This window comes from Acomys minous, assembly GCF_964271855.1.
Source record: "Acomys minous genome assembly, chromosome: 17".
NCBI lineage: Eukaryota > Metazoa > Chordata > Mammalia > Rodentia > Muridae > Acomys > Acomys minous.
Window position 1 is genome coordinate 32,111,947 of NC_140500.1, and position 12,792 is coordinate 32,124,738.

The 12,792-nt window shown below is 38.3% G+C and overlaps 1 protein-coding gene across 15 annotated transcripts in view; it reads right to left on the reverse strand.

Annotated features, from left to right (window-relative positions):
• Window positions 1–12,792, reverse strand: part of SETD5 (SET domain containing 5) — an 86,675-nt gene that overhangs the window by 15,816 nt on the left and 58,067 nt on the right. For all 15 annotated transcript variants that reach the window (XM_084766741.1, XM_084766740.1, XM_084766745.1 and 12 more), the window contains one exon: window positions 10,817–10,946. In XM_084766741.1, the coding sequence (XP_084622867.1) occupies window positions 10,817–10,946 (130 nt within the window). The remainder of the gene's footprint in view (window positions 1–10,816; window positions 10,947–12,792) is intronic.

The window sequence follows — 12,792 nt, forward strand, 5'->3', positions numbered from 1 at the left end:
TGCCCTGTATGGTGCTGGAGATCATATTTGGGGCCATACATACCCCAGACAGGCGCTTTGGCCAATCGAGCTTTCATTTCCAGTTATCCTGTCTACACTCTTAATAAAAGCATGCTCAAGTGTAGCCCCATGGCGTAGTGGAAACAATGACAATCATACCAAGCCTTCAAGGCAAAATCTGGATCACGATCAAGGGTGTGCTTAGAAAGATTCATTCCTCTGATGACAATGGTCAATACAGAACTAGAATTGCAAAACTACTGGAGTTAGTAGAACAGCCAATACAAAGAGATATCAGGCACTGATTATATTACAATGGATAGGATACTTATTTTTTTTTGTTTCTCAGGATTTTTCATTTTCCTACATTTATCCTTTTAAAAGTATTTAGGTACAAAAACAAAGATGTAATTCAAGCCTAATCTGTACAATAATTTTAATCACCTTTAAAGACTTAAAACCCAATCTTTAAGAACTCTGTACTGAGGGTTCAACAATATAGCTGCTTAAATACATTCTGTGAAAAGCATTGTAGGAAAACCAGGGAAAGCGGGAGGGCAGCTGGGGGAGACACAACACCTGCCACACAAATGAACGAATATAGTATCAACAAACAAACTTGAATCTGCCTGAATTCATAGGTCATTTGTTTACCTATTTTTGCATACTGTTGTCAAATGTAGACAGACAGACAGACACGCACACACTTTAAAAACCTTGCCTCAGTATTTCCCAGGATTATACGAACAAACACATACTTAAACCTACACACACAGATTTCTGTTAGTGAATACAATTTTGTTAGTCTCTTTCTTTGGGGGTAGTGTGAGGTTTGTTTTGAAATAGGGCATTACTATAGTGAATTGGGCTGACCTTGAAGAGGCAAGGCAGTCCAGGCTGGCTTCAAAATAGCATCCTTCTCCTGTCTTTGCCTTCCAAAAGCTGGGATTACAAGTATATGTTACCATACCTAATTTACGAATACTATTTTCCTTTACTGAAATTGTAAGTGTACTCCAGTGACAAAAAATGTCCTCCACTTGTCTTTGTACTTGTTTTGTTATTTATAGGGCTGTCTTTTTTTTCTTTTCTTTCTTCTAATGTAAAGAGTGACTATGGGAGCCAGGTGGTGGTGCCAACCTGGTCTACACAAAGAAACCCTGTCTTGAAAAACAAACAAACAAAAACACAATAAATATGGGTCTAGGAGATGTGCATGCTTGAGAATCTGAGTTTGCATCTCCAATACTCATATGAAAAGCTAAATATAGCTGCACTCTTGCCTATATTTCCAGTGCTAGGGGTGGGAGTGGACCAGATGACTGGAGCTTGCTGGCTGGCAGCCTAGCTGGAGCTTCATTGAGACAATCTCTCAAAGGATTAGTGTGAAGAGCAGGACGCCTGACTGCTGCCTCTGATCTTTGCACATGTATAGCCACATAGTTACTTATGCTTACTAGCTCTGTATTTGCTCTCTTGTGAATGATTTGCTAATGTTCAGCTTACATTGTGTCAGTATCTGGTCTTTCTTGTTTGAGTTCTGTAAACAAAGATGCGGACTGTCAAAAACGTTACAAATACACATTTTTATTTTGTTTGCTTTTAAATTTTATTTACTGGTGCCGGAGAGATGGCAGCGGTTAAGAGCACTGCCTATTCTTGCAGAGGAACCAGGTTCAGTTGCCTGCTCCCACAAGGCAGCTCATAGCCATCTAGGATTCCAGTTTCAGAGAATCTTAATGCCCTCTTCTGACCTGCATGGGCACGAAAACCATGTGGTGCACATACATATGTATAAGCAAAACACTCATATACAAAAATTAAATATAAAAAATTTTTTTATTGCTTTTACTACAATGCTTTTATTAGCCAAATGTATCTAATTACATCTTTGCAATTCTATCTCTGAACTATGAAAATAATACTCATTGGCCTATCACCTGTAGTTAACTCTTAATTCCTATTTAGCTTGTAAATAATTTTTATTTCATGTCCAAGTGTATTTGTGTATGGATGTATGCATGCTACATCATGCACTTGGAAGTCAAAGGACAACTTGGGAAGTTGATTCTCTCCTTCACCATGTGGGTCTTAAGGACTTATCTAAGTTGTCAGACTTGGCAGCAGGTCCCATTTATTTTTTGAAAAGGTCTCACAATACATAGCCCAGACTGGTCTGTAACTCAATGTTTATGTGTGTTTTTGAGACAGAGTCTCTCACTGTGGCCCAGTATGTATGTTAAGCTGGGGTGGTATTAGCGGTTGGCAATTTGTCTGCCAGTCTCCCAATTAATTGTAATAGGTACAAAGCACCAATAAAAGAATTTGTTTTGAGGGTTGAACTGAGGGACACACATATGCTAGGCAAGCATTCTACCACTTAGCTATATTCTCCAGCCTACTTTATACTTAAGGGAAAAAAAAGTGTGTGTGGCCATTCTGTAAAGTCCGTTTGTGGAGGTCAGAGGATAACTTTTGAGAGTGGGTGCTCTCCTTTTACCCTGCTGAAGTAGTCAGTACCTCTACTGCATAGCTAGCTGGTCCACTCACCTGTCTCCACAACCTCATTTGCCACAATAGTGCTGAGATTATAGTGGCACCCCACTATACTTTATTTACAACAGAGCTAAAATACTCCCCCTAGCTTATTTCTACTGATCATCAACAACAACTACTAAACAACAACAAACCAGTGTCTTTTCTGAATAGTATTCTGTTTCTTACACAATAATATAGAATTATCTTAACATGCACCCACCCACCCACCTTTCTGAGAGGCAGGGTCTTGTAATGTTGTTTAGGTTGGCCTCAAACTCATAATTTTCCTTTCTTAAGAGTCTCCAGTGCTGGAATTTCTATGCATATACAGTATTTAGCAATACTGATAAATTAAAAGGGGAAAAAAAAACTGGCTAGACATGTTCTAGCTACCCAACTCTAGTTCTCAAATTTTCTTTGGGAAATATTAGCATAATATTCCCTGCACCCACCCTAATCTCCACCCTGAGAAAGGGCTTCTTTGTGTAGCTTTGGCTGTCCTGGCTGTCCTCAAACTCAGAGGTTTGCCTGCCTCTGCCTCCCTGAGTGCTGGGATTACAGGCATGTGCCACTGCACCCTGCTAGCACAATATTCTTATCAATAAATTATAGTTAGACAACCAAGTGCGTATTACAAGGGGGAAAAAATCTAACACAGTACTCAGGTAATATAATTAGAGGGAGCACCCTCATTAATGACTATTCATGATTTCTTTCAGCTATTCGAGCTTTGATTCCCTCTTTGTAAATGAAAAACTTGGTTTTCAGGGTTCTCTACTTTTTATTACTATTGTGAATAGAACATACTTTTCCATTTGTCCATGTTTATGTTATAATTAAATGTTTAAATACTGGTTTTGTATTTAGCCACTCAATAAACGGTTACTAGTTTTTTCAGCAAATATTCTTGGATTTTCTAGTTATCTAATTGTATTATTTGCATATGACAACAACCTCTTTACTAGTACTTACATCTCTTTTTCTTTTGGAAGAGAAAACATGCTTTTAGCTAAATAATAATAGTAAGATAACTTGATAATTCCCTTGGTAGTGGGGGGGAGTTCAAGACAGGGTTTTCTCTGTGTAGCCTTGGCTGTCCTGGACTTACTTTGTAGACCAGGCTGGCCTTGAACTCAGAGATCGCCTGCTTCTGCCTCCCAAAGTACTGGGATTAAAGGTGTGTGCCACCACCACTGCCCAGTGATAATTCATATTTTTTGAGTTTGTAGTGTGTGAGTCATATGTGTATAAATCCATGTGTGAGTGGACACATACAACTGCACACAGAAGCAAGAGGACACTAGATATCTTATTCTACAGCCTCCACTTTGTCCTTTAAGACAGTTTCTCACTAGACATGAACATTACTGTTTTGGCTAGGCTGGCTAGCCAGCTAGCTCCAGAAATTTACCCATTTCTGCCTCCCAACACTGTTAATTATAGGGATATGCATCCATGGCTGTCTTAAAAATAATGGATTATGGGATTCTATTCAAATTTGGGTTCTTATGCTTGTATAGCAAGTGTTCTTGCCCACTGAACCATCTTCTTAGCTTTAACAGCGCACCCCACTACCCCTCTGAGACAGGGATTGTCTGTGTAGCTCTGGCTGTTCTGGAACTTGCTCTGTAGACCAAGCTGGCCTCCAACCCAGAGACCTGCCTGCCTCTGCCCTGAATGCTGTGATTAAAGGAATATACCACCATGCCTGACTTGATAGCTCATCTTAATGTTTAGTTCTCATAACAAATATTTTGATTACAGCATACTATGTATCAACTATTTTAAGGTGTTGTATGTAATTCTTAAAAAATGATGACTTCTCAAAGTCTGATTGTGCACCCCAGTATTATAGATAAAAATTATTTTTTAAAAAAATCAAAATTATGGTGTATCTGTAAAGCAGGAGATACAAATGCTCAGATGTTATTGTTTCTTTACATTAAGGGGAAAGCCACTTCAGGAAAAAAAAAGTGCATTTGAGAGTACAGGAAAATGTGTGTTCTGGCAAACAATAGTATATATTCACTTATAAGTAGATATTAGCCCAACATAGATGTCTTCTGAGAGACTCCACCCAGCAGACTGGGACAGATACTGGCAATCATAGTTTAAGAGATTAATATCTGTCCTGCCCCAGGTTAACTAAAGCTATTTTAAAATTTAACAGGAGTCTGTCTTGATTGATTGTTAGCAGATTAAAAAAAATACTGCTGTAGTAAAAATTACAGGCCTAATAAACATTCTTAAGACACTTTTAAAGTCATGACCACCAGTCTTATATTTATAAGATATAATTTACAACAGAAAGCTAAAGACAGACAAGAATTGAGCACAAATATGCTGGTCCTCAAGCTTATCAGAGATCTGCTGAATATGGCATTAAATATATTTAAACTAATTATGACAGAAAATCCTACATCTTAGCAATAACTCCCATGGTCTCTGAGAAGATTTGGCATGGCAGAGGATCTAACTCTGGATTGTGGTCTCTAACCACTGGGCGAACCTGCCCCAATGCTTCCCCTGCTGGTGGCCCAGCATGTACTGTGGACAAACTGGACACCCGGAGAGTCACTGTCTGACGTTGCTGAATACGAGGTGAGGTCAATCTCTTCCGTGTTCTCCTTCCACAAAAAGAGCCTCTCATCTTCTGTGCCTCTGTGCCTGAGAGCCAGACTGTCTCTGTCCATGGTGCCATGTTACCACAAGAGACAACTGAGATAAGGTACCGGGAGATGCCTAGTCACCTCTGTAATTTTGATTGGTACATATAAAATCATCTAGGTTACAATCTATCCTTCTCAGGTCTCTGATTACATTGATGGCTAAGCTAATGGTAGCTTGACAGCTAGAGGACAGTTAGATCCACTGTTAGTACGCTAGTCAATCCATTAGCTAGTTAGAACTACTAGGTACTAGGTCTCTTCTCTTACTTAAAAAGACAAGCAGGCTTGCCTTGTTCACAGGCTTCATGTTAAATAAAAAATAGTTTTTAGTGTAACTCAACTGCCTGTGTCTCTTAATGAATAACTGGATTTAAAAAGGTGTGGTTTATATAAGGTCTGAGGATCTGAAAGTTTAAGTTTGGGGAGTCTAAAATATTTAAGGGTTTAAGAAAGCATTTAATAAAGGTTGATACATGAAAGATAAAAATGTTAAAAGGTCTAAAAAACTGTTCCAAAAAGGTGTTTTAAGGTTGTCTATAAAAAAGTGTTTCAAGTTAATAAATGCAAGTGTCTAAGAGTCTGAAAAAGTGTTTTAATATTTGAGGGTCTAAGAAGTGTTTAAATGTTGGTAAGTGCAAGTTATAAAAGTTAAAGTTTTAAGGGTGCTTCTCATCATGCTAAAAATGAGTCTGTCCAATCTGTGTATCAAGTCTTCTGAACTGAAAAAAAAATGCTCATGCTTTTACTAGGTTTCAAAGACATAAGCCTACTGTAGCTGTCTTATGAACACCATTTTAACTTCTGTCCCTAGTCTGTATTTGTCTCAGCAGATTTTCACCTGGCTAACAGACTCCATCCAGAGCTGCTGAGATACAGACCTGCAGAAAGCTGATGCAAACCAGTCCAGTAGATATGACTACTCCCTGTCTCTTCAACTCGATCAGCTAAACAGACACTTTTGATAAATGCCCCAGTGGCCTTTAACTAACTTTTTCAGCCTTTGTAGGCTCTGATAATAGCGCTCCTAATGTCAGCAGGAAGAAGCTACAGAAAAGAGTGACTCTGCCCGGTTTCCCATTTTATAGGCTGAAATGCTAAGTCAAGGGCAATTCTTTGATGTAAGAGACAAACGGGCCTTTAGTTCTGTTTCTCCAAGTCATGCTTTGTACCCCTTGCATGATAGACTTTATGTTACGTTTGTTCAATTGTTCTCCTTGATTGACTACCCCAGTGTCTACTGACCCTTGATCCCTACTTTCTATGGTGCAAATTATGGTACTAAGACAAAGATATATAACTATACAATCTCTAGACCTGCTTCAAGATTGAAGCAGTTACAAGAAGAATGGGGGAATAAAGGAACCAGCCCTCCCCCCTGTAAGGACCCCCATTAAGGCCAAAGTCTGGGAAAAGTCGGATTACCCAGTCCTCCCTTAAGGATCTCCATTAAGGCCAAAACATGTAATTGTCTAGAGGGTCCAGCTTGACTCAAGGACAGACAGCGATATCAGATCACTCTGTGTGTGTGTGTGTGTGCGTGTGTGTGTCAGGGACAGGAAAAACCTTGAAAAGTCCAGCTTGACTCAAGGACAGTCAGTTTGTGTTACAGCTTGTTTTTAAAAATTTCCACTACCCCAAAATTGTACTTACCCCTCCCCAACTAAGAAAGTCCCAATGTTAGTCTATTAACCAATCAAGTTTCTCTGCTAAGTTCTGCTTCTGTAAAGAGTATTAAAAGCCCATGCTTCTGCTCCTCGGGGTCTCCAGCTCAAAAGAGCTTGGCAGACCCTATTGTGTTGGCTCAATAAATTCCTATGCGTTTGCATTGACAATGGACTCCATCTCTCAGTGGGGATTCCGGGAATAGACTATAAATCTCTCTGGACGTCTCAGTCTTACAGGTCCATGAGATGGTGCCAAGGCTGACTGCTTAAAGGTAAATTCTCAAGACCCACAAGGTAAAAGTAAAGAACTGACTGCTGCAAGTTATACTCCAAAACCTACATGGGTGTCAAGTGTGTAAGCATACATGTGTGTGCACAAGTACATGCTCACACACTAAGAAACATACAACATGCTCACACACTAAGAAAATTTACAAACATCAATGAGCCAGGCATGGTGGCTCATCCTTTAATCCCAGCACTTAGGAGGCAGAGGAAGGCGGATCTCTGAGTTCAAGGCCAGCCTGGTCTACAAAGCCAGTCCTGGACAGCCAAGACTACACAGAGAAACTATGTCTCGAAAAAGCAAAAACAAACAAAAAAGTCAATGATAGTTACATTATTTCATCAAGATCATGTGAACACAGATGAAATAACAATTTCTATTTTTCTTTCATCAGTTAAAGCTTGGGCTTTAAAAAGAATCGGTATAATTTGCAACTATTAGTAATTATGAACATTTTTTGTACTTAAATATTTGGTGTCTACACCTCTGTATAATAACTAGAACAACTAGTGAGTTTAGGATTATAAATATTTTTAAGCACATGATAAATCTGGAGAGACTGTTAGAATCTTATTCCGTCATTTTCTATTGAAAAATCTTTTTCTTACTATAGTAACTCATAGACCGTGTGATCACAGAAACAAGAGCTAATACTATTTGAATAAAGTACTGGGTGTGGTGGTACCTGCCTTTTCTACCTGGCACTCGGGAAATTGAGGCAGAAAGATGGCAAGCTTGAGGCCAGCCAGGACTGCATAGTGAAACCTTGTCTCAAAAAATAACCCAAACAAATTATAACCAACCAACCAAAACACAAAGAACCCAAAAACAGTAAGGGAAAATATTTGAATGCACTCAGAATTTGCATATGAAAAGGATCCAATCACTTCACAATCTCCCAAGTAGTTGAAAACTCTAGAGCAGTTTGTCATGTCCTTATTTCATGGCTATGTTAATAGTCTTCAACATGTGCTATAATTTGCCACTAGTGTCACAGGGAAGCTAACTGCATTTTCAGCAAAATACTTTTATTACTAGCTTCCAAGTTTTATTTTATAATTTTAGATAAACAAAGAATCCAAAATTTTAAAGATGGCTCTATGGAAACTATAGGAGTAGAAAGAATTATGGGTGCATAGCATTTATTTTATTGTTAAATACAGAATTTCCTTTATGTTCACTCTAACTTGAAAAGTATTGGTTTGTACCACATATCCACTTATGGCCATGCCCAGGTAGTTTCTTAGCTTTGTTAAATTTGAGGATGAAAGCCGGGAATGGTGGCGCACACCTATAATCCCAGCACATGGGAGGCAGAGGCAAGCTGATCACTGTGAGTTTGAGGCTAGCCTGGTCTTGGAGTCTAGGACAGCCAAGGATACAGAGAAACCCTGTCTCGAAAAAAACAAAAACAAAAACAAAAACAAACAACAACAAAAAACTAAATATATAATTAAATGAATAAAATCCAGGATGGAAAACTTGTCTTCATTTTCTTAAGTATTTAAGTGGTATTTACTCTACTTCTAACCAAAGATTTTATTCAACTGTTAGTAGTTCTGAAATTTTCAGTTATTAAGGTATTCCTAGGGGGAGAAAAAAATATGTACACATGTGCACACACACACACACACAATTTACAAATGAACACCACATCTCTTCCCTGTGTCAATGGCAATACCTCTTACTTTTATACAATTTTAGCTTCTTTTTTGACCCCACCCCCACCCCCCAAGACAGTGCTTCTCTTGTAGTCCTGGCTGCCCTGGACTTGCTTTGTATACCCAGCTGACCTCAAACATCTGTCTCTGCCTCCCAAGTGCTGGGACTATAGGTGTGCACCACCACGCCCGGCCAGTCCACCAGCCTTGATGACTGGGATTACACATTAAGTGTAACCATAGTAGTGGAAAAGTTTATTATCTTTAGTAATTGACAGGAGTATTCTATGTAGAACGAGAGCAGTAATATCTATTATTGGTCTGATACTACACTAAGCATTTTGTATATATTACTCAATTTCTTATTAGATTTTTAAAGAAGGCATTGCTATTCTCACTTTACATAATTAGTTCAGAGGAACTTATCAACACCACATAGTTTAAGGATAGAGAACTGGTCCTCAAATGAAGATCTGTTTGAAATTTTTCTACTGTATCAACATATCTCCTCACTTTCTTCAACAACTTTCCTCAGTATTCTTGTAAACAAAACTTTTGAAACTCAAATAAAATAACTCCACATGATTCACCACACCACATGTGAGTGATGGCTACTGACTGGTTTCTTTATGTAATGTTTTCTTCTGTTTACACTGATGCTTAAGGGCAAAGTGTGTTCAGAGAATGTTTCTTTATGCTTGATAGAGGAGGTGGAAATGTAATGAAGGCTGACGACTAACAGTGCTGACTCCATTGCAGGGAAGGTATGTGGTGACAAAGACTTTTCTCTCTAACTGTGTGATGGCCAGGACATGACCTGCTATGTAGTCTCTGATTTCCAAGATTAACTGTATACTCATACAGCATACCCACCAGATAGAGGGAGGGAGGCACATATTACAGTCTAATTCAGCTACTCTAACTACACTTTAAAAGCTGTCAATAAGTTGACACAATTGGTGGGAAAATGGCTCAAAATTTTTATTAAACTAAACCTGAATCTGCCTCATTAGATGAATAGATTAAACTCTAGATGAACGTAGATAAAGCAAATACTAGTGAAGTTCTTTTAAATTCAACTTCATAATAATTATTCAGCAAGTCAAACAGTGGTTAAAAAATAACCATAAAAACAAACAACCCCTGCCCCACACACAACAAAGCAAAACTCTGAAGTATTATGTTAGCTGTAGCTTTAATGTGAGTTTTAGTAACAAATTTGTTTTCTTTTGAAACAGTGTCTTGCTATGTATCCCAGGTTGGCTTTGAACTTAGAGCAATCCTCTTGTCTTATTTTGTTTCCCAAGTGCTGGGATTCTAATATCACCATACCTGGCTATGGTATGTTTTCAGAAAAACTAACTTGAATTTGAGTACTGGAGAGGATGAGCTTGATACCAGTCTAGATTAAACAGAGAACCCTGTCTAATAACTAAACAAGCAAACAGGGTATCATAAGTCAACGCACCAATGCTTTTAGCTAGAAGCCTGCAATAGAACGCTGTGAGACAATGGATCAGATAATTTTTTTGGAATTTTATAGTTCTTGGGGACAAGTTCTTTTAAGAGAGGGAGGGGGAAAAAAAAGACAATAATGACTCATCATTAATTTCCTTATTTCCTGCCCCTTTAGTCAGGTCCCACCCAATAAACCACTTAACATTTCCATTTTGCCCACCCTGAACATCAGCGTTCCACCACTTCCTACTGTCTCCCCTTATAAATACAAATAAAGATTTCCTAAACTTACTACTTTAAACGTATCTAACCTTTTTTATAACCATTTCTGCTGTTATCTGTATACTGTCTAGTTCCTTCTTTGTCGTCCTGGGAAAACTGATCCCTGACTCGAGATCTTTCTCTTCCTCTGTAAAGACAGATGTAAATTAACTATTTAGAGAACACACTATTTCTTTTTATATTAGAGTACCAACACTGAAAATTTTACTGTGAACCTAAAATGATGATGTTCAATTTAAAAAAGGATCAGATACATACCTGCATTGTCTTTACAGATACTAGAAGAATTACTATTCTCATTACTTTGGTATAGGTGCTGTGTTCTAGTCTCTTGGGGCACAGATGATGTCTGAGTCATCCCTTCTTCCAAGGCCTGCTTTATCCAGCGCTATAATGGTGGAAAATCCAGAGAGAGAATTTTCAATAAACATTTAAAACTATTTAAGACACCTATTTTCAATGCATTAACCAAATCGTTATATATTAACTGGTGAGAAATGCAATACAAATACATTCACACAGTTTCATAGTCAAGTGGCTCTGGATAGCGTCCTGTCTGTGTAACCAAGGCTGGCTTCTACTGCTCTTTCCTTTCTTTAATGAAGATTACTTTTGAAATAGTTTCACGTAACCTAGGCTGGGCTCAAACTTGCTATGTAGCTAAAGATGACCTTAAACTTATAATCCTCCTTCTACTCCACTTCCCAGCTAGGACCAGCAGGTCTATGTGATATTAGGACTGAAGCAAGGGAGGCAGTCTACCATGTAAGTTACAGTCCTAGTTCTCACAGTCAAGCCAGTTTTGTCTACTACACCAAACTCAAACTGCTGGAATTACATATAACGGGATCTTTTTTAAAAATGTAGGCTTAAAAAAAAAAAGATATAGAGTTACAAGTTGCTCCCTACTCTGTGGCTCTCCTGTCCTAAGATAGATACAATTTTAATAAACATTAATATCTGCTAGACTGTCTCTCCAAACAGGAAAAGATGAACTATTATAATTTACCCCTTTAGAGAATATATACCATGGCTAAGTAAATATTCTCTTCTACAAAGTAGTTCTAGAAACCCTGTGGTCACTGGATACTTAGAACCTAAGAAAATCCAGGGAAATTTTACTATGAAAAAATCTTTGTTGTTTACTAACTGAAGAAAAAAGTAAACAGAGAGGAGTGGCTCAGTGTTACTTAAATCACATTCTAGGACATGACAAGATGTCTGAAGGAAAGGCAAGACCAAGAATGATATGCTTTCTTATATAGAGTTCCAACACACAGGCGATCAGAAGCATAGATCCTTAGAATATACAGGGGACCTCTTGAGGTCATCTTGGTCTAAAGCTCTTTTGCATAGATGGGGAAATTAGCCTGGGAGGGCAAGTGAAAGATGTTTTGTTATGAATATATAATTTTAAACTTTTTTTTGAGGGTTTTTTTTTCTTCGAGACAGGGTCTCTCTCTATAGCCCTGGCCATCCCAGACTCGCTTTGTAGACCAGGCTAGCCTCAAACTCAAAGCGATCTGCTCTGCCTCCTGAGTGCTGGGATTAAAGGCGTGTGTCTCCACACCCGGCTCTAATTTTTAACTTATACTATATACAAGTTATTTAACATTTTTTTCCATTCAGAGCAGAAGACAGGAACTCAAATTTGAGATTCCTGTATTTCTCAAAAGAAAAAGTTATTAAAAATACTTTCAGTGTCAAGAAGCCATATAAAAGTTTACATTCTAGATCTCAGGTCTACAAAAAAAGGTACTTGTTTGTTCCTCACAATTTCAATCGCCCTATAGATAGCAGATCTTTTAAATTCCTGTTCTGAGCCAGGCGGTGGTGGCGCATGCCTTTAATCCTAGCACTCGGGAGACAGAGGCAGGCGGATCGCTGTGAGTTCAAGGCCAGCCTGGTCTACAAATTAGTCCAGGACAGCCAAGGATACACAGAGAAACCCTGTCTCGAAAAACCAAAAAAAAAAAAAAAAAAAAAAAAAAAAGTCCTGTTCTGTTCACCTACGCAAATTCTACTTAGAATAACTGAAGTCTAGGGGAAAAAATCTTTATCTTCTATAAACTATAATGAAATGAAAAGTATTTTAGGAGGCCCAAAGATGGGTGAGACATGTTGGAAAAGGAGAAAACAATGAAGCAACCAAGTTTTGGAATGTAAAGACCTAGATTGAAATCTGTTCTTCCAATTACTGGAGATGCCTTACTTTGGGTAAATTTCAGAACCCA